The sequence below is a fragment of the Spermophilus citellus genome (genome assembly GCF_964194105.1).
Source record: "Spermophilus citellus genome assembly, chromosome: 16".
NCBI lineage: Eukaryota > Metazoa > Chordata > Mammalia > Rodentia > Sciuridae > Spermophilus > Spermophilus citellus.
The window spans coordinates 46,455,394-46,479,159 of record NC_138196.1 but is presented as its reverse complement, the minus strand read 5'-3'; the positions used below and the strand labels follow the sequence as shown (position 1 = coordinate 46,479,159).

At 33.8% G+C, this 23,766-nt stretch overlaps 1 protein-coding gene across 10 annotated transcripts in view; it reads right to left on the bottom strand.

Moving 5' to 3' along the window:
* Positions 1–15,579: 15,579 nt before the first annotated feature.
* The window catches only part of MICU3 (mitochondrial calcium uptake family member 3), a 102,367-nt gene continuing 94,180 nt past the window's right edge, over positions 15,580–23,766 (bottom strand). For 7 of the 10 annotated variants that reach the window (XM_081268999.1, XM_081269002.1, XM_081268996.1 and 4 more), the window contains 4 exons: positions 23,375–23,483; positions 21,077–21,234; positions 19,379–19,447; positions 15,580–17,815 (listed from right to left, as the gene is read on the bottom strand). In XM_081268999.1, coding sequence (XP_081125125.1) covers positions 19,379–19,447; positions 21,077–21,234; positions 23,375–23,483 — 336 coding nt within the window. In that variant the 3' untranslated portion in view covers positions 15,580–17,815. Of the gene's footprint in view, positions 17,819–19,378; positions 19,448–21,076; positions 21,235–23,374; positions 23,484–23,766 lie in introns of all 10 variants that reach the window. The other 3 variants (XM_081268998.1, XM_081269005.1, XM_081269004.1) reach the window with 3 other exon arrangements.

Genomic DNA, 23,766 nt, shown 5'->3' with positions numbered 1-23,766 from the left:
CTTGACTTCCCCATTGTTCTCCCTAGCTGGCCAGAAATGAGAAAAATGGTCTACCATGACCAGAACTTATTATAATAATGTAGAAAATATTATAATATTAGGAGGTCTATAAAGAAGATATAGTACATTTGGGTGTCAAACAGGAAAAACAGTATAATCATATCTATGGATGCAGAAAACGCATTTGAGACCATTTACTACTTATTCCTTTTTCCAAATCCTTCTGAATTTAAGAAATAAAAATGCTTTCTTAAACATGATAAAGTATTTGTCTTGAATCAACAGTAAAATATTAAATTGAAACATCAGAAATAATCCTATTAAAATAGGAATTTAATACTGTCTCTACTAGTATTTCATTGTTCTGGAAGATATAACCAATGCAATAATAGAAGAAATAGAAATAAGAGCAATAATGTAGACATGGCAAAGACACATTTGCCATCATTTTTTATGTAATATGATTTTCTACCAGAAAACTAAAGGGAATAATCAAAAAACTCTCAAAACTACCAAGAGTTCAGCTAAGTGGTTGAATAAATAAAATCAATTGCTTTTCTATATACCAATTAGTAGTCAGGTAGAAATTTTTATGTGAAAATTCTCTTCCTTAAGAGCAATAATAAGTATGTATGACCTAAGAAAGACTTTTAAGAAATAGGTGTGACCTGGATAATTAAAGCCATAAATCCTGATTTGAGAATAGAATAACTGAACTTGAATAATCATTCTTTTATGGGATAAAATATTGTTAAGGTATTATGATTCTTAATGTAATGTGTCAACTTGACTAAACCACTTAGTGACCAGATGGTTGGCCAGGCACTATTGTGGGTATTTCTGTGACAATGTTTTTGAATGAGATCAGCATTAAAATAGGAGTTTGAATAAAGCAGTCTTTGCTAATGGGGATGGGTCATATTCAGTCATTTGAAAACCTAAAGAGTACAAAAGGTTGTCTCCTACAGAAGAGATAATTGCTCCTGCCCAGTCCTTGCACACTGAAACACTGACTTTTCCTGGCCCTTGAGGCCTGCCAGACTTTGGACTCAACCATTAGCTCTCCTGTTTCTCAGGCCAGAATGAATTTAGGGCTCAGACTAAAATGAACACTTTGGCTCTTCCAGGTCTCCAACTTGCCAACTCACCCTGAACATCTTGGGATTTGTTGATCTCCACAGTCACGAGTCAATTCCTTATAATAAATCTCCTCTCTATATGTATATCATACTGACTCTGTTTTTAGGGAGAACCCTGAGTAATACAAGTGTCAATTCTTTTAAAATTAATTTATAATTTTAAAGTGATTCCAATAAAAATGTCTATTTGGAGGAGTTATGATAATTCAAAGTTCATCGGAAAACATAAACAAATAAAACAGTTAAGGATTTTTTTAAAGGGGAATTGAGATATGGCTATTGAAGGGGAAGACAGACAAGTCTTATGGATTCTGAAAACATAAAGCGCTAGAATTGAAATAATGTGGTTTCAATGGTAGCAAAACAATTCAAAGGAAGAGAACAGTTTATTCATTTACTTTTTACCTTCTCTTCCCTTGAGATTAGTACAGGTTGAGTATCCCCTATCTGAAATGCTTAGGACTAGGGCTGGGGATGTGGCTCAAGCGGTAGTGCGCTCGTCTGGCATGCGTGCGGCCTGGGTTCGATCCTCAGCACCACATACAAACAACGATGTTGTGTCTGCCGGTAACTAAAAAAAAAATAAATAAATATCAAAAAATTCTCCCTCTATCACTCTCTTTAGAAAAAAAAAAGAAATGCTTAGGACTAGAAATGTTTTGATTTCTGATTTTTTAAAATCTTGGAATACATACATGTACATGATGAGATATCTTAGGGATGAGACCCAAGTCCAAACACAAAACTCATTTAGGCTTCATATACACCTTATACAACTAGCCTGAAGGTAACTTATACAATACTTTTGGTGGTGCACATGGGGTTTGACTGCGACCCATCATCTGAGGTCAAGTGTAGAATTTTTTTTTTTTTTTTTAGAGAGAGTGAGAGAGGGGAGAGAGAGAGAGAGAATTTGAATTTTTAATATTTATTTTTTAGTTCTCCACGGACACAACATCTTTGTTGGTATGTGGTGCTGAGGATCGAACCCGGGCCGCACGCATGCCAGGCCAGCGCGCTACCGCTTGAGCCACATCCCCAGCCCAAGTGTAGAATTTTCTATCCATGTTTTCAGGTTGGTGATCAAAAAGTTATGGATTTGGGAGCATTTCAGATTTCATATTTTTGTATTAGGGATGCTCAGCTTGCTTCTTGAAACAGATTTAAGTATTTAAAAATATTTGAAATATAACTTGCTTTACATTAGGTGGAAAAAGTAAAAAGTGTTGGACAAATTGGTTAGATAGTTGTGGATAAACTGGAGTTGGGACCTTATTTTTTAACATGTAAAAGAACTAATCCTAGGCGGATTTTTATTTAAACACATAAAAAATACAAACCATAAAAATAATGACAGAATATTAAATTGGGAGTAATATTTCTAAGCTTACAAACAATGGAAGAAATGGCATATAAAAGATTTCTTCCAGATATATAAAAATTAGAATATTTGATATATATATACATATAATTAAAATATTTGATATATATATTACATATATATAAATTTGAACAATACACTAGAAGAATATTTACAATTTAAATGACAGTCAAATCATCTATATATTTAAATCACAGAGACTGAATGAGTAGATTAAGAAAAAGAGGACATTAATCAATATTTGTGACAAAGGACATGAACATTGGATCCATAAATAACAAAAATCTCAATGGCAAGCAAACAAAATGTCATTAACAAAGAAAATTTTAACTTCTGGTAATGGTGGAAAAAACTTGACTGAAATAACCCTTTCTTTTTTTTTCCCTTTACTTTATTTATGTGGTGCTGAGGATTGAACTCAGGGCCTCACACATGCCAGATGAGCCCTCTACTGCTGAGCCCCAGCCCCAGCCCCAGCCCCAGGCCCAATTGAAATAACCCTTCTATAGAAAACAATTACATGGTACACAGAACCAGAATATATGACTACAGAAATTAAGGGCAGGAAGTGAAAATGGCTTCTTTATTATGCCTTAGTTGTTGCTGGTGCTATAACAAAATACCATACACTGGGTAATTTATAAGCATCAAAATTTATTTCTCACAGTTCCAGAGGTTGAAAAGTCCAAGATTGAGTTGTTAAAAGGTTCAGTGTCTATCTGATAAAGTCTTGTTCTTTGTTTTCAAAATGGTGCCTTTTTGCTGTGTTTTCACTTGGCAGATGGGGTGTACAGTTCCCTTGCACAAATCTCACCCATGACAGCTCCATCCTCACAACTTCATCATTTCTTAAAGAGCCCCATCTCTGAATACTATCACAGTGGCAATTAAGTTTCAAGATATGAATTTGATGGGGAGGGCAAGACACCAACATTTAGTCACAGCAGTACCTAAGAATTACTTGTAGAATATTTGCTTCTTGTTCTGGCATTTTTGAGTTCTGTCATTTGAAGATCTTACTCCTCAAAGGGAGCATGATTCCACTATGTGACACAACAGAGGTTCCACTGAGCTGGAGAAAGAAGAGATTCCCATCTGGCTATTTTAGATTCCCACTGGAACCAACATGTGGAAAGGTGGGCTGCTCTTGTAGGTGGGAGAGTGATGCCTACTACCAAGAGGAAACTGGGTTGGTGTTACACATTATGGGAAAGGAGGACTGTCTGTAATCCAGGAGACTCCCTGGGGGTGTTTGTTAGTACTCTATACCCAGTAGGAAAGGTTAAGGAAAACTCTACCACGCGGCCTGCGCAGTGGTTTCATTAATGAGGTTCTAGGCATAAAGTTAGTTAGAAGAGATCAAAATAAAACACACAAACTCAGTTACCTTATTTATATTGCTAGGTCCGAGACGGCTCACCTCTCTGGTTCCCACCTCTAGCCGCCCAGCAGGGCAGCGAGGATTACTCAGGGCTAGCAGGAGAGAGAGAGTGAACACACCGGGGAGTAGCCTTTTATTGGGGAACAAGAGATTCAGGGGAGAATTCCATCCAATGAAGGTTGAGGGGGGGCTGCATTCCAAGGTCAGGGTCAGTGATTGGGTCCCCGGGGTCAGTGGTCAGGCACACCCCCACACGGATGGGCTCTCTCATCAGGAAAGGGTCGGGAAAGCTTCGACAGAGCCAAAGCGCCTCAGGCCCTTAACGGGAGTCACCCAATCACGTGTCAGAATGGCTTCCCATGGAAAACTGTAAGATAATCGAGGACTCAGAGCCTTCAGGAATGAAGGTTTGAATTGTTCTACTAGGCAGAGAATTCTCAGGTTAGGGTCTTCTGAACAATAACAGAAGAAAGGGCTGCAGTTGCTTTGCTTTCTGTTTGCTTCTCTTAGGTTTGTGCTTCCATGCATGTGTTTTCCTCTTCTCTCTCCTTTCCTTCAAAGAAATTTATATGCAAGTTGCTAGAGGTTAATTTTACAATTTAGTTTTTAGCAACAGATTATGCTTTGGAACTGTGATGGGTTTTGAGGGGCAATCAATACAGCAACAGTGATGTATACAAAGGTTACTAGGTGGTACATCTTCTCTTTTTGGGAAGACAGTGAGTGTTCTATTAGGGAAAACAGAGAACTGTTCATTGTGGCCTGGCATTCAGGAGTATGTAGAGGGTATACCCAGAAGCTGAGTGGTCAGACTGTGCGGCTTACTATTTCCTTTTAACTCCAAATTCACCCTTTTTGCCTACATGTAATCATGAAGTTGGATTTTGTAAATTTTTTTTTCCATTGCTAGCCAGCCTTGTGTTCAACCTTGAAAGCAGAAGATTCTAGAGGAACAAGGAAGGAGGAAGGGATTTTCTTTACCTGATTCTGGTATGGCTCAATCTCTAGGCTCTTGTAGAGTTCCCCCCACCCACCATTTGGTCCTTATATGGATTCTCCTGGGCTAGGTTCTTATAATTGGCAGCTCTCTCCATGGGAGTTTCCATGGGCCTGTGTCCCCCCCCCCCCCCCACCAAGGTCACTATTCCCCACACTTTCTCTTTAGCCTGAGAATTCCAGAGCCACTCTGCAAATGTGCTGGGCTCCTGCAGAAGGTCACTTCTCCAGATCCCAATTCCAGCAGTGTCCAGCCACCAGCAGGTCCCCAGGCAGCTAGAGAATTATGAGGCTGAGAACTCTGGTGACAGGCTCTGCTTCCATGTGATGGCTTGCTTGGCATTCCAGAGACTTCCAGCAATCCTACTTATGTGGCATCTCGGTGACTTCTTTACCACCTAGTGAAACAAAGTTATGGCCTTTCCAAAGAAATCTGGATCCCAGCAGAGTACGGGGAGAGCTCTATCTTGGGAGCTTTCTCTCAGTCCCAGGGGAAACAGTTGCTCCTGGTTTCTACTACTCCTTTGTTAGAGTTCTGCTTAACTCTCATGAGTCACTTCACCATTATTCCAACACTTGTTTACATTAAACTTCCCTTAAATCATCATGTGGTTTTTGCCTCCTAACGGGACCCCAACTAATATATCTAGTAACACTTCTTCCCTTGTTAATCTACTTTGTCTGAAGTCAGTACAACCATTCTAGTTCCCTATCATTAATGTTTTTTTCTCTATCATTTTGTGTGCACCCTATTCATTTATTTATATATAAAGCACTTCTTTTCTAGATGGCAAATAATATTCATTTTAAAAATCAGTCTAATAATATTTGACTTTAATTGGACTATTTCATGAACTTACATTTCATGTATTAGTTTTCCATTACTATAATAAAATACCTGAAGTTGGCAACTTTATAAAGAAAAGAAGTTCATTTAACTCACAGTTCTGGGGGTTCAAGGGCATGGAGCTATCATCAGGTTGGCTCTGGTGAAAGCTTCATGGTAGATAAGCAGGAGTGTATGTAGGAGGAAGAGATCATATTACTAGACAGGAGGAAGCCAAAGTATGACTCAGGGTTTCAGCTCCCTCCTTTGTAACAACTGGCACTTGCAAAACTTACTCTAAGAGACTAGCATTCCCTTCTGAAGGCTGAACCCATAATGACTAAGGCCATCCCATTAGGCTCCATTTCCTATAGGTTTCATCACCTCCAGTATTGCCACACTGGAAAGCAAGCATCCAACACATGAATCTTTGGAAGACAAACCATATTCAAACCACAGTATATAATTGTTAACTTTGTGGAATTCATATTATCACTTTGTTATTTTCTTCTATTTGTCATCCGGCAGACCCCCCCCCCACTGCCTCATTTCTCTTTTCCCACCTATGGATACACCAATATATATATTTTATTATTGAATTTTATCTAATCTATGGTTCTATGGGTCACATTATAGATTAACTGATTTAATATTATACCACTGTACTTAAAATGTAAAAATCTTAGGACAGTATACTTCTACTTACTCTGTTCTGTCTTTTGTAATATTTAGTCAGCTTTTTTGACGCTGTGACCAAAAGACCTGACAAGAACAATTTTAAAGAAGGAAAGTTTATTTGGGGGTTCACGTATTCAGAGGTCTCAGTCCAAAGACAGTTGGCTCCATTCTTTAGGGCTTGAGGTGGAGCAGAATGTCAATAGTGGAAGAGGGAGGGAAGTGGTTCAGGAAATGAGGGGCTGGGAGGGAGGGAGGGAGAGAGAGAGAGAGAGAGAGCCCATGCAAGTGATAGCTCTCTCTTTACCAGATCAAATATAACCCCCAAAGGCATGCACCCAGGGACCCACCTCCTGTAGCCATACTCTATTTGCTTACAGTTACCACCAAGTTAATTCCTATCAGGGAATTAATGCATGGTTTGGTTAAACATCTTGTAACCCTATCATTTCATCTCTAAACTTTCTTGCATTGTCTCCCACATAAGATTTTAGGGGATACCAAAAATCTAAACCCTAACAGATATTATCAAAGGTTTTAGTGATAAACTCAAGCATACATTATGTATGTTTTAAAGTCAATTGCCTTGTTATGCATTTAGTCCATTATGTCCCAGCATCCCAGTTATCACATTTGCCTAACATCTTATTTATAGGATGACTTATATATGTAAAGGATAATACTTTGTCCCAATGCCCTTTTAAAAGGAAAATCTGTGTTTTCATTCTTAATGATAACAAGATATATAAGCTCTTGATTATGATTGCCAAAGTATTTTAATGTATCTGTGTCAATTTTGTTGAAATATTCAGACTTGAAAGCTTGGGACTTAATGGGTTAAAGGAAAAATTTTTATATTTAATAAAAGTTTAGGATTTATGATGAACTTTATTATTTTGTACAGATCAAGGTTTCTGGCTGGCTTGATTCTCCAACTGCTTGAAATAATCCTTTTTTTTTTTTATGGTGCAGGTCTGCTGGTCACATATTCTCTGATAATCTTTATCTGTAGCATCTTTATCTTTGTATTGCCAATATTATAAAAGGCTATTTTGTTGAGTCAAGTACTGTAGGTTGATACTTCTTTTTTTTAAATCTCTCTATACCTTATAGATGTTTGACAGATAACTTTTGTCCTCTGTTGTTACTGATGAGAAGTCAGCAATTATTCTTATTATTACCCACTGTTCTCTGGCTGCTTTCAAGATAGAACAATTTTTTCTTTCTCTAGTATTCCATCAACTTAGTTAGGATATGACTGGATGTGGTTTCTCTGTTCAGGGTTTGTTAAACTTCTTGAAATTCTGGTTTGTATATTTCTTCAAATTTGGGAAACAAAATTGGACATTACTTTTTTCTTTTGCTGTCCCTTCCCTTCCTTCTTGATCTCCAACGACACTTATGATGGACGGCTTTACATGATCACAGTCACTGAGGGGCTTCTCTTGAATCAGTAGAGTTTCTCTTTTTAATCAGCATTTTTTTCGGGGGTCGTTTGTATTTTCTTGCCTTCCAGTCTTACCTTCTTCTGTCTCTAGTCTTCTTATTAATTCTACACAATTTTTATTTCAAAAACTGTGCTTTTCAATCCTAGAATTTTTCATTTGGCTTTTATAGTTTTTACCTGTTTATAATTCTCATTTCTTTTCTCACTATTTCTACCGTTTCATTTAAATCCTTGAACACAAAAATGTGCTAAGCCAAATATCTAGGCCACTTCTGGGCTTATTTCTTTTGATTGCTTATGTCCTCTGGCTAAGGGTCACATTTTCCTGCTTCTTAGAAAATATAATACTTGCTTATTTTGTAGGGATTTTGTTTTCTTCTACTGAGTTTTGTCCTGGAAGGCATCTTGATCCTGTTAAGGGTTAATATTCTGGATGGGGTCTAGAGTTGCCCTTACTATAGAGCAAGAGCTTACTATAGAGTTCTTACCTTTATGTCTAAGGTGTGATTTTAATTTAATTCTTTGGTCTTTCAGTGAGACCTTTACATTCTGGTTGGTTTGAACTCCATGGTAACCTTGGCTTTTAAATTTATTGTTGCTGTTGATTCTGTTTTATAGTGGCTACATTTTCTGTACTGAGAAGTCTTTCTTTAAAAGGAGATACTTATCTGTGAGTCTTATGGGACTGTTTCCTATGCTTCATATAACTCTGCTCGTTATATGTGTATACTCATCTCAGGACCTTTCTGGAATTCTTTAACAGTTTTAACTCAGAAGAGGGAATCTCACATTTATAGGTCAGCTTCCTTACTGTTATTTCAAATCTCAATATGCTCATACATCATTAGCATAGAGCTCTGGCTTCAGGACAATCCAACTCACTATTCTAGTTCTAACTAACCACCTGTGAACTCTTATTGTTGTGGCTGGGGAGTCTCACCTATTTGGAGCTCAGCTCTTGAAGTTTTAAGAATTTACCTTTTCTTTTCTTTCTTTCTTTTTCTGTTCCTTTTTTTTTTTTAATTTTGAAGGTTGGAATCCCTGGAATCTAGAAATCCTTTGGTGTATGTTTTATTTGGGGGTGGGGGTCTAATGACTATGGAATAGAAATTAACCCAAGCTTCTAAAATCACATGAATTTAGGAGATAAACACATGTATTAATTGTATAATCAGGTAATTGACAAAAATAAAAGGCAACAAATGTCTATCTGAACGAGTAGCATATATATTTAGGTGGTAATATATCACCATGAGAAACCAAGTGGTTACTTTAATCTATTCATCATTTTCCTGTTGCTTAATTTATTTCTTAGTCCAAATACTAGTTAAAGGATACTTTCCATGGACTGAATCTTTGTAAATTTTAGAAAAACATATTTAAGTTGACAAATGAAGGCTGACATTTGGCTGTGCTTTAATAGGCTGAACACCTAGCAAATCCTATTCGTTTATTTGTTCATTTTGTAATAAGTCTTGACATCACCTTCTCCGCTTTCTTAAATTTGCTTACTTAGCAGGGCACAATGCAGTTTTGATGTGCAATCTGATTTCAAAAGAATCTTTGAGACAGCTAATCTTCTGTACACTCAATGTAATTAAATATTATAGCACAAATGGTACATAAGATACTCATTTTCTTGAGAACCTCTTAGCACCAAAGAGCAACGACACAAAAAAGTATAGATTTTCAGAGTGCTTTTTTGGTAGGTTCTTTGGCTTGAACTTTTAACTCTTATAGCACCTTAAGTTTGCTAAAGCAATTCATGCTGTAGACTGGAAATATCATTATGATATTTCATTCTGTCCTAAACTCTCTACCTCAGTTTAACATTTGCTTAACTTTAAGCTATTTGCTTCAACTACTTCTTTGCTTCAAGCCACCAGCTTGAAAGTATGCTGCTAGGGAATGCCGTACTGAATTCGTTTTACAATCAAGTTTGGTTGTCTCTTATGGTAAATGTGACTAAAGTATGTTTTGTCAGGTTATGGCTACCATGTTTTACTTTTTTAATCCAGGAACTGATTTCTATCCACATTTCTTTATTAATTCCTTTCTCAGCCTTATCATCCATACTTAAACTATATGGTAGTTTCATAAATTCACATTAACCATTATACTTTCAATTTTACTAAAACCTTCTCTTTTTGCCTCAAGAAGTATCTAACTCTGGTTTTGGTGAATAAATCCTTCCAACACAAGGCCTTCATGTACATTCTCACTTTTTATCAGACAGAAAACCCTCAGTTTTTAAAATGTGCTTTTCTTGAAAAAAGTAAACATGCTTATGCTAAACATTCAGTTAAATAGCATCTCATTAAACATAACCATGGCCTCCATCTTCAAAGGTAATCATTCTTATATTCCTTGTGGGTATTTTCAGATATATTTTAAGTATGGAATTTAAATACTACATATTGTTTTGCACACAGATTTTTTTTCTCACTCCCTCTTGAAACTAACAACAGAGCTGGGTGAGGTGGCTTACATCTATAATCCCAGTGACTCAGGAAGCTGAGGTAGGAGGATCATAAGTTCAAAGCCGACCTCAGCAACTTAGTGAGGCTCTAAGCAAATTAGGAAAATGCTGTCTCAAAATAAAATAAAAATATAAATTAAAAGAATTGGAGATGTGGATCAGTGGTAAAGCACTTCTCTGGGTTCAATCCCCAGTAACAAAAAACGAGACCGAAAAAAAAAAAAAACCAACCCAGCAGCAGTATCAGCAACAACAACAAAACAAAAACAACAGAAAAAAGATTTTTTAAAAAATGTTAAGCTCTCTATTTCAAGGACAAGAAAGCTACACAGGAGATACAGAGATAAACTCACATAAATATAGTTATCTCATTCTAGACAAAGGCACCAAAAACATATGGTGGAGAAAAGATAGCCTCTTCAACAAATGGTACTGGGAAAACTGAAAATCCATATGTAGCAAAATGAAATTAAACCCCTCTCTCTCACCCTTCATAAACAGCAACTCAAAAGTGGATAGAAGACTCAGGCACTAGAATAGAGACCCTGTGTGTAATAGAAGAAAAAGTAGATCCAAATCTCTATCACACCAGCTTAGGAACTGACTTCCTTAACAAAAGACTCCTAAAGTGAAAGAAGTAAAATCAAGAATCAATAAGGGAGATGTGATCGAAATAAAAAGCTTCTTCATAGCAAAGGAAACAGTCAATGATGTGAAGAGAACCTACTGAATGGGAGAAAATATCACATGCACCTCAGATACAGCATTTATCTCCAGAACTCAAAAAACTTAACACTAAAACAAACAAATAATGCAATCAATAAATGAGCAAAGGAACTGGACACTTCACAGAAGAAATACAACTGATCAACCAATATATGAAAAAATCTTCAACATCTCTAGCAATTATAGAAATGCAAATCAGAACTACACTGAAGTTCTATCTCACTCCAGTCAGAATGGCAATTATCAAGAATACAAGAAACAATGTTGGTGAGGATTTGGGGAAAAAGGCACACTCATACACTGCTGGTGGGACTGCAAATTGGTGCAACGACTCCAAAAAGCAGTAAGGAGATTCCTCAGAAAACTTGGAATGGAACCACCATTTGACCCAGTCATCCCATTCCTAGGTTTATACACAAAGAACTTAAAATCAGCAAACTGCAATGACGCAGCCACATCAATGTTTATAGTAGCTCAATTCATAATAGCTAAACTCTGGAACCAAAGTAGATATCCTTCAACAGATGAATGAATAAAGAAACTGTTGTATATATACACAATGTAATATTACTCAGCCTTAAAGAATGAAACTATGGCATTTGCCGATAAATGGATGGAACTGGAGAATATTATGCTAAGCAAAATAAGCCAATCCCAAAGAACCAAAAGCCAAATGTTTTCTCTGATATGTGGATGCTAATTTACAATGGTGGGGCGATGGGGTGGGGTGGAGAATAGTTGGACTAAACAGAGAGGAGTGAAGGGAGTGGACGGTGACATGGGAGAAGGAATAAGAGTAAAATGAATTGGATATTATTATCCTATGTGCATATATGATTACATGACTTGTGTACTCCACATCATGCACAATCAGGCAAATGAGAAGTTATACTCCAATGGAGAGCACAAAAACAAAATTTTAAACCCCAGAAACAGATGATAAGTACTTTACAGGCAAATGAGAACTTAAAAGCCTAGAGACACTGAGAGGCTGCTTTCCCTTGCAGAGTTCCTTAAGAAATGAAGGATCCAGCTGCTTTTGAAAGTTGTATTATAAATAGGATGGATTGATTGAAATTTGGTTTAAAAAGCATTTAAATTTCCTTTGCTCTACCTTCTTTCCCCTCCCATACACAAGCAGAAAAGGCTTCAGAGGTCAAACCTGAGATATCCTATGCACAAAAAGAAGAGCACAATGGAAGAAAAGGTGATTCAAGGTCTCTTCTCCTGAACTCAGCTGTGAACAAAATAGCAGCCAAGCTCTGAACTGCCTAGAAGAAGAAATGCAGCTAGCAGAGAATGAAACCCATCAGCCCAAAGCTCATCCTGTGCCCACAGATTCCAATGTGTTTTAAAATAGGAACGTGTAGCAAAGAATTACCCATTATTTGAGAAAAGCCTCCAGTATCAGAGACCTACAGTATCAGAGACAAACAAAAGGGGAATGAGGCAATAAAGGGAGCAGAAGAAAACTCCAAAGTAACTGCAACAAAACAATCAGGGAAAGAATAAAAGTTATTGAAATACATAAAAGAAATATAGGAGATGACAGAAAATTCAGAAAAAATTTTTTAAAGATGAATAAGTAAATAGAATATTTTGAAGACAAATTAAGAACATCCTGAAATGGTATGATAAAAAAGACTAAGAGATGAACAGTAGGGAAGAAAAGAAAAAATAGAAATTAAATATAGGAGGTTCAGTATCTGAATAATAGTTTGGTGTGGTGATGCATGCCTGTAATCTCAGTGACTTGGGAGGCTGAAGCAGGAGGATCACAAGTTTGAGGCCAGTTTCAGCAACTTAGTGAGGCTTTAACTAATTTTGTGAGACCCTGTCTCAAAAAATAAAAAAAAGGTTTGGGGATATAGCTCAGTGGTAAAGCTCCCCTTGGTGCAATCACCAGCACTCCCCCTGCAAAAGAAATCTGAATGGAAATTCTAGAAAAACTAGGGAGGGCCGGGTGTGGTGACACATGCCTCTAATATCAGCAGCTCTGGAGGCTGAGCCAGGAGGATTGCAAGTTCAAAGCCAGCTTCAGCAACAGCAAGGCTCTAAGCAACTCAGTGAGACTCTGTCTCTAAATAAAATACAAAATGGGGCTGGGGATGTGGCTCAGTAGCTGAGTGCCCCCGAGTTCAATCCCTGGTATCTACCCCCCCTCAAAAAAATAGGCAGAAAATCAAAACAAAACAAAAGCAAAAGGAAAAGAATCTCTAAAGAAATAATAATTTAAAAAAATGGATGCCATGAGTTTTTAGAGGAAAAGAACTAGTGAAGGCCCAGAACAGACATTGAATAAAAGACCTCTATCAAGTACATCACTTTGAAATTCTGGAATGAAAGGGACAAAAGAAGATTCTACTCAAGTGAGAAAACCAGGTGAGGAGTGAGAATGACATCTGATTTATCAAGAACGACACTGAAAGCTGGAAGATAATGGTGCAATGCTTTCAAAATTCTGAGGGAAGTTTTTCTATTTTCAATTTCTATTCTGGACAGTTACCCAAACATGAGGGGAGAATAAAGCCATTTTCAAGGCATACTCAAAAATTTATTTATTATGCAAACTTGACCTGGCAGATAGAGAGGGAGATCCTGAAATGACAGCTCTGTACCAGGCTTCTCCCATCTAAAGTGCAACAACCATTTTAGATGGGAGAGTGAGATGGAGAGCTCTAAAAGGGAATTCTAAAATGTTAAAATGTATTAACAATATGTGTATAGTTCTGGCAATAAGTCTAGAATAAATTAATGATAGGTAAGTGAAAGGTATATAAAATCAAGTAAACTGAAAAGGAGAACATTATTAATTTTAGGGAAAGTAAGATGTAAAAGGAAGAAAATATAATAATTGTCAAAACTATAATAACTGATTTAAATAAAATTATGCTGAAAGGATGGGGAAAGGGAAGCATGGATCTGTATTTTTAGAGGCGGGGCCTTGCCTGAGAGTGCCAAATTTTTATCTAATATTGTAGGAAGTCAACAGTAATCTGAGAATTAGAATAATAAAAATATTAGCATAAGTATATTATCTTGAAATGTTAATAGTAGATACCTATAAACACTGCTAAAAGATATCAATGTCATTGCCTCTGAGGAGCAGAGATGAGGATAGGCTGGATAAAGGAATTTTGAAAAAGGACTTTAGGACTCTTTGACTTGTAAAACATGCCCATACCACTTGAACACAATTAAAGTATTATTCTATCCAGTGAAAGTATGTTTTGAACACAAACAGTGGCAGAGTATATTTACTGTGCTCCCATAAAAATATCCTGTAGATCTTGTCATTATCAACACTATAAATGAAACTCCTACTTTTTTAAAATAGTTATATATGATTTCATTAACTACATGTATTTATTGGCATGTAAATTTATAAATGTACATATTGGAATATTATAGTTTCAGAAGTGAAAATCTAGCAAAATTTTGAGGTATTTCTATATTGTCCTCTAAAGATATTGCGCCCAAACTTATAGCCTCATTACCAATGTTTGAGAGGACTGAACTGTCCCACATACTCACTATATGTTACAAAACTATCTTTGCATTTGGAATGTGAAAGTACATATTGTTGTTTTAGCATGCACTTGTTTAAATTTATTTTCCAAAAACTGTCTACTCCATTACAATTTTGAAAACCTATCCTTATTCAGATCTCGACACCATTCTTGTTTTTTACTATTCTATTTTTCATTAGCACTTGTCCCTCTCTTCTTTCAAAAAGTTGGGTAAAATTTATCCTTCCCAGAAAATTTTGTGTTTCACTTTCTCTGAGCACTGTATATTCATATGCACATATCACAATTACAGGTATATTTCTATTTTCAAATCATGTACCAAAAATATTGATTGTGATATAAAGATAATTACAAATACAATACTTCATAGAATTCAACATATGACATTGCAGGATAAACTATTATTCCATGAGCTACTAATAAAATGAAATTCTATAAAGAAAATCAACACAACCCTTTCTTATCATTTAGAATTTTTATTGTATATTTGCTGAATTTTATACAATACATATTTTTCACATCATTTGAGAATAAAAGAGCTGTGCTTTTAAAAATGTTAATTTACTATATGGCTATAAGAAACATACGGGAACTAATGCATTTTGAAAAATGATAAATTTCCAGGTGTAAGATGATGCCTACAAAATACCAACATTAGTGAAATGGGCTTCTGTAGTTTTGATTGAATTACTTTAAGCCACTTAAATAATCAGTTCTGTGTAGCAAAACGAATAAGCTATTAGATAACATGTAAACTTTCTGAAAAGACTTCTGGTAATAATAACCATAATTCTATAATATAGGAATTATTTTGATATAATTTACATCCCTACAATGGTATTGATGAGATCAATTTTATAGGCATGTTTTACCACAGAGGAAAGTACAATATCAGTGTAGGTTTGGTAACCCATGAAGATTTCCGAAGTTTGTAGGTGACATTTTCAAAAAAAAACATTAGACCACAGATATACATAAAAGCAAACTACAATGTTTCTTGATTCAAAGACAGGTATATTTATTTTAAGATAATACAAGAATGTAAGACAGGTTGCTTTTCCATTGTAATTTATAATAAGGACAATTAATTGGAATTTAAGTTAAATGAATTTCTTATTATGAAATGATTCTGAGAAGTACATTAAATCATTTGTCACATAAGCTTTCTGTAAAAAGCAGTCATAGTAAAATTTTATGTATAGCTTAATCTTTTCAAAGAAAAGTTTACAGAAGGAAATACTGAAAATAACAACATACAAGTACATTATTTTCAAAGCATTTAAAAATATTTAAATTGGTGTAAACAAAAATCCAATGAGATATTTTTACCTCCTATATTATAGATAATAAAGTTCAAGTAAATCACTGTAATTTACTATGCTCTTTCCATTTAAATTGATTAGGATGTTTTATTTATTCCCATTTTAATATTTTGTTGCAGACTTGTAAGCAGATACTCATCCATTCACTCTGACAAACAATAAATAATAACCATGTGTATATAGTACAGTGTTCTTCATTGGGAGAATGAAGGCTAATAAAGGATATTAAATGGGCTAATTTGATTTTATAATATTTCCCATGTACACAAGATAATATAACTTAGAGCCAAAGATTACATCACGTTTTTCCATTACTTTAGATAACAGATAATACTATGAATAATCAATGCAAAGTACAGTAGATAGATAACCTTGAAAGCAGATGTAATTATTATATCATAATAATTACATATGGGGTTCTTAAAATTAAGCATCTATTTTTCTATATTGGCATAATAAATAATATAAGATAAAGAATGTAAAAAGTCTAACAAACAAAATTAATTCTAACAGTAACACTTTCTTGGAAATAACATTACTTTTATAAATAAGCTAATGCAGATCAATTTCACATTTTATAACTTGTAAAAAAGTCAGTGTCTTCTATTTTCATATGTAAAAGCAGGGTAATAGTTGGAGTGTATATAACAATTAAATATATCTTAGGAAGATAAATGAACATATCTTCCACATGCAACATATAAATATATTAGCTTCAATTCATTGTACGACTTTTGTATAGTATCCTTGTAAAAACTAAATGTTTCTAATTAAAGATTTCTATTTAGTACTATCAAATTATTTCTCTATGTTAAAACCTAATTTGTGATTTTTCAGTAGAAAGTTTTTGTTTTCCCTTTTAAGACATATTATTTTGAATAATGAATTATATTTAGAGTATTACTGGCATCACTTTTGTATGTGGTCCTTTCACAAGAAATAATATTAGCTTCTATTTAAATATACATCAGTCTTCTAATTTTGCTAGCTTTTAATAATACCCATTTTGATGCTAGACATAATTAAGAATATGCAATAAGTCACAGAGCTGTAAGATGTTATTTTACTAGTGTTTTAACATATGCCACCTGCAATAAGAATCAGCATCAAGTTTCAAACAATAATGATAGCGACTACTATCACAAGTGTCCCTGCTTCTAACCATCAGTGTATGCCTTTATTTCATTATTGTTTTGAGAAAAAAATCTACAGTTAAAATTTCTTTACTATATACATAGAAGAATATCATACATTCTGTTGGCTTTGGTAAGTGAACAACAAAAAGTCAAACACAAGTCAAACAATATATGTTACTTAAGTACTTTTAAAATTTAAAAGTACAATGTAAACCATCATACTATTTGTCAGCTTAATTTCTACTTGTTTTCCAAAATAATTTCAATATAATTAAAAAACCTGATAAATAAAAAGGATTTAAAAACAATTAATTCTAAGGGCTCTAAGATAATTCTGAAGCAATACTCATTTTCTGAAAATAACTTCACAGTCCAAAACCAAAAACAAATATGTTGACCATTTTTAAATAATCTGTGTTCTATGAGTCATAAATTATTTTAAAATAAGGAAAATTCCTAATAAATAAAAATATTTTAAATATATTATTATATCATCAGTGGAAGTATGCATATACTTCTGAAGGGAATGAAAAAGTGCAGAGTTCAATAAATCAAGGCAAAAGGTCTACTTGATTATATATAACATCTGTAGGAAGAAGATGCAGTTCATCTGTTTTATGTTTAAGAATTCAGTTCAAGAAAAATATATAAATTCCATAGCATTTCACCTTTCCTTTTCTTCATGTTCTGATTTCAGCCTTGTTTCCACTCTCAGAAATTTTGTTTCTTGCATTTGTCATATAAACAGTAATCCATTAATATTTGCTTTAGGAATATCTACTTAAAAAAACACAATAATAAAGCAATATTTACTTAGGATATGACTGAGACGTGATGGCATTAATCAAAATTCTTATGAAAATTATGTGAAAAAGTAAGGCACTCAAAAACATTCCACGTAAAATAGTAAGCAGACTTAAGTTAATTAAAAAATTTTTCTTTAATTTTGAAGTTCAGTATTTCATTAGGAATTTACCTAATCCTCAGTCTTAGGTCTAGGAAGAGAAAGCAATTTCTAGCTATGGATCGTGTGATATTATTACAAATTGGTTAGGAACACTACCTATTATGGATGTTTAAATGAATGGTCCTACTTTTTTAAATACATGTTTTGTTTAAATTCTCAAAGGCAGTATAAGCTTCCTTAAAATAGAGATTAGGAAAATCTTCTTTGATTACCTGGATCACAATAGTTAAACTTTAGACAAGTAAATACTTGCTTCTAAACATTTTAGACCAGTATTTCCCAAAGTGGATTCCAAAAACCACTAGGTCTCAAAGCTACTTTGCAAAATGTTGATAACTGCAATTTACTTTTAAAGACAAAAATGAACAGTAGCACATTAGGATCTAATAAATTCTATGGGGAAGGAACCTATTTAACCATTTTTATCATAAAACTTGACTATGCAGCCTTTTTTTTTTTAAAGAAAAATATGCAGTGATATATACTCAGGAAACAGTTTAGGAAACAACTGCTGTAGACATATATGAATGTTTCAAGCCTGAAGAAAACAACAAGCAACAGGCACATAAATATACTTATTTACAAAAACAATCAAATTTCTATTGTGGAAATCTAATTAATCAGAACTCACAAACTGTATAGCTATAGTTGACTTTGAAAAGAAAAAAGGAAAAACATAACCTTCATTTTGGAGATTAGTAAGTTTGAGATAGTTCTTTGGATCATTACAAATGGAACAGATATCCTGAACTTTACTCAATTATTACAATCCATGGTGATAGTATAAAGAGTAAACAGCATAGTTTTGACAGAAAAACCTGAAGCTCAAATTCTGGTTTGTCACTTAGTAGCAAATTATCTTGGGCAAGTTACTTGTGAACTCTTGTTTTTCTCTGGTGTTAAATTGGATATCTATTTGAAAGAATTAAATGAGATACTACGTGGAAGAACACACCTTAATTCTAAAAAAAATATCTACTAAGTTGTAGAAGTTCAGAATCATGATCTCAAAATATAGTAATAAATACTCCTTAGGAGATAATAATCCTAGATTACAAACATATGATTTAAATCATTATGTTGTATCTGTTCAGGAGAAAAACTATTTTAAGTTTAACGTAAGAATTTTAAAACACTCTAATGGCCTAAAAATACGTTATAATTGTGTTTCTCTCAGCTATTTTTTCTTTTTCTTTTTTTTTTCCCCTGTGGTGCTAGGGATCTAACCTAGGTCTTATAAATGCTGTACACATGCTCAACCACTGAGCTATACCTTTAGCCATTTTTCAGCTATTTTTAAATGTTATAAAAGAAAAATAACAATTATTCCTTTGTTGTTATTGAAAAAATTTAGATAAACAGAGATAACATACTTATCTGCTATGAAGTTCTTTTTTTAGGCAGGATTTGAAAGTGGAATACTTCTGTACTGTTGTATAGCCCTGTGGAAGAGAGAATCAAAAAAAAGTGTTCAAACGTTCATAAAGAAAAATTCAGCCTAATTTAATTTACATGTGGAATCTAAAAATGTTAAACTCATATAAGTAGAGTAGAATGGTGGTTAGCAGGTGCTGAGAAGGCTGCAGGATATGGAAAGAAGTTTCCCAAAAGGTACAATGATCCAGTTAGACAAGAGGAATGAATTTTCAAGATAAATTGCACAGAAAGGTGACCAATGTTAATAATTATGTATTGTATATTTCAAAATTGCTGAAAAATACATTTAAAAATGTTCTCACTACAAAATAATAAATATGTGAGGTGAAAGATATATTAATTAACTTGATATAATTATCTACAATGTATTCAAATATTAAACAACATTGTACCCCCCAAAATATACACAATTGGTATCTGTCAATTAAAAACAAACTAAAAAAATTTGAGCAAATATTAATAAAAGCCAAAGGGAACCACAGGAATGTAATATACACACACACAAAAATTAATGCTTAATGGAGAAATAGTGTAAAAGGCTAATAGCATAGTTTATGTTTATTTATTTGGTTTTCTTACTCTAAATTTTTTGCAGAAAAATTAGAGAGATTTTTCAATATATGTCCTTACCCTGTTTGTGGCATGAACTGAAATATTAAAATCTAACCACTAGGTGGCAGTTAAGTACACAGCATGTTTACAAAGATGGCTTTTCTTTCTTTCTTTCTTTTTTCCTAGTATATTTTTTAGTTGTTGATGGACCTTTTATTTATTTGTATGTGGTGCTAGGATAGAGCCCAGCATACATGTACTAGGCAAGCACTTTACCACTGTGCTACAATCCCAGCCCGATAGCTTAGTTTTAGTGTCATTATATAATTTAAGGCATAAAAAAACATAATCTAAGATAAATCTTGATTTTTTTTCTATATGTAGATACCTTTTTCTATTTTAAAAAGTACAGTACTTAGGGATATTCTTGCTAAAGAGGGAAGACTGAATATACTAGCTGTTAATTTTAGTAGAAAAAATTTTTGTTTTCCATTTGTGGTACATCCATAAATATGTTGGATATATATACACTTATTGGCTCATGCTATGTTTCAAGCTCTAAAGCATGGTTCTTAGAAAAATAATCACTGAATATTTAGCAATTAACTTTTAATATGTCAACAGGAAAAAATAGTCAAATGGATAAAAATCGTTTGAAATTTATTTCCATATAAACAGTAATGAATATGTAGTGACTTAAAAGCCTCAAGATACCTAGAGGAAATATTTCTCATATAAAAGAAAAAATAGAGGCATACTTGTATATTAACAAGTCTAAAAAGCCAATGTGCAAACTGAATTTTTCAAAAATTTTGGCAATACTTCACCCCAAATAAAGACATTAAACTAATTGTGTATGAAAATAAATTATTAGAAAATTATTGAAAAAGCATGAACTTTTTTTTAGGTGTAAAATTGTTTTTGCTTAAGTATGGAAGGCCTATGGTTTTTCTTTGCAAAGAGAGCTTTATGCTTAAATTGTTAAATATGTAAAGTTGTTTAATTATGTAAGTTGAACTTATTATTTTTCCCCCTTCAGATTTTAAAAAGGATATCAATAGACTTGAAATTTGTAGGTTTACCCGGAATCCTCTATGGAGTCTGTCCTTCATAATCCCAATAAATTCTTTATAACTTAATTGATCATCTTTGTCAACATCAAAAATCTTGAAGACAGTATTCACTAAATGTGGTGAAAGTTTGAGTCCAGTAGCTACGTACACAGCACGTTTAAATTCATCTAGATAAATGTCACAAAAAATGAAAAAAAGTAGATCATTAACATTATTTTTTTTAGTATGTGTTAATTACTGGAAAGGTTGTAAAAGAAGCTGTTTTCTAAACATAGGTCATAATCTACTTATATAACACAGGACTTTTCATTAATCCTATTGTCTTTTAGGGAACAAGAAGATATTTTGTGGTTTTAATGAAAGAGCAAGAAGCAGTTAGTTGTATTTTATGTTAATAATGTCATAAGTAGTGCATGTTTAATGAGCATCAGTGACAGTTCCTTTAAGTTCTGAGGAAAGAGCTCAGATAGGAGATGAGACACTTGCCCAAAAAACCATTACACAGGGCCACATAAAAAGTACCAACAAAGTACAGTGAGAATCTGAAATGAGTGAGTACTTCTGTCTGCAGAGTGGAGTAGGGAGGGGAAGAGAAAGGCAGTGATTTGGAAAGGCTGTGATTTTGTATTTGAACTAAGCCTTTAAGGGTGGATGATTTCAGCTACAATTGTAGGGATCAGAGAATGACAGATGAGATGATGTAAATGAAAAAAGGCATGGGTGCAGATGGGAGAAGCATAAAGCAAGTTCAGAAAATAGTGAACAGTCTGGTTGGGTGAGCACAAGGAAAATAAAGGATTTGAAGGAACTCTGCACAGATTGTAAGGTGAAGAACCTGCACATTCTCCAACAGGCGATTTGGAAATTTAGGAGTTTTCTATAGTTGTTGTATCATAGAATGGTTAATTGATGTTTTAGGAAGATTCTTCTTGAGTTGTCTAGGAAACATCAGAAAGCAAAGTAGCTAATGGCAGAAATGATACAGAGGTGGCTCATACAATAGTCCTTTTAAGATGTAAACTCCCAAATTAAGATGCTAGTAATAACAAAAGAACGAAACAGATATATTCCTAGCTCTCACAAAAGCACTACAATTTTTTTCCATTTCCCTAGTTCCACCAAGTAGAAGAACGACTTTCTATTCTGAATTAAGTAAACTGATACTGATTTTAAAATATTTTGGTAGTAAAGGCTGTCTGTGAAAGCATGGCTTCCTAAAATTTTGGTTTTAAAACACTACATTAGGCTGAGATGAAGTCAACATCATGAACATATCAATTTCTTTGAATGTTATAGACTAGAAAATGGAAGAAATACAAAATTTTCTCAGGTTTCTCTTAGTCAATGAATAAATAAATGAGACCTTATAATGGATCTATGGATGTTAGTTTTGTTTGATGCTGGGGGTCAAAACCAAGTCCTTAATGATCCATACCCCAATCCCTTTATGTTTTTGAGAGAGATGATTATCATCATCACTTAGGAAGTTCAGGTTGGCTTCTCCTTGGAATTGAACAGTAAAAAACCCAAGAATGCCCCCTGAGATATAATAAGCTTGTGAATTAACACAGATTATGGCAGAGACATTATAGTAAAATCTTCTTAATAAATATAAACAGAAAGTCCTCCTATGGCAAGAATTTTATAAAAGGACATGTCCTTGAGGGGAGGGAAGGTGATGGTTACTGTCACAGAATTCTAGTAAAGGAACTTGGCTTCTTAGCCAAACAATAGTGTTGGAACAAGTGAGCGGGTCCTGAGGACTACAGCATTCTGAATTCTATTTTAGTTGTATTTGTGAATAAATGAAGCAAAACTGATAATATAATTTTATACACAATTCTTAAAAGTCAGTTAATGTAAATTCATGGCTAAGACATAGCTCTGCTGATATATTTCTGGGTTTTCAGCCAGCAGATATTAAATCAATAAAATAAATAACATCCTATGAGAATGTCTGAGTCATGGCCAGCTGGCTCTTCCATAGGTAGACACATGTCCTTCAATGTCATCAAGCGGTCAAGAGGCGGCTTCTTTGAATGTTTTTACAAACATTGTTTTCCCATATATGAAATTAAGGGCAAAAAGAAATTCAACAAAAATTTTATCTCATTTACCCTAAACTCGTTTAATTTTCTTTAAAGTGTCAGTCACTTCTCACTGAAAGTGTAAATCAGACTTTCAGGCAAGTTGATGATAATACCATATATCTAGTTGACATTTTGCTAAAGTCTCTAGGTACAGTATAGTAAAGTCTCTAGGTATAGTATATGTTTTGCTTTAAATGTTTGAAGGGTGATTACTTACCTTGTCCTATAGAGCGACTTGCAAAGTTATACATATTAAGGGCTATTGCAAAGTCTTCTAAGTTATTCAGAAACTGGAAAAATGATCTGAATTCATCAAATGTGATGCCCTATTTTGAAAAAAATAAATATAAATGTAATCAGTAGTGTCAAATTGATTAAAATAACTATCTACACTTAATACAAGTAAACAAATTAATCTTCAATTTATCTTGAAAGTGAACATTTCCAGAGCACATGATGAAACTATTTTTCTCCAAATGGAATCTAAGGTTCATTCAGACTTATTTTCACTGGGTCATGTTTCTACCCTTACAATAATAATGAATGTGTTTTAAATACTGTCATATAAGCTCAAAGCTTCAAACAATGCTACAATAAAAAATGAATTAA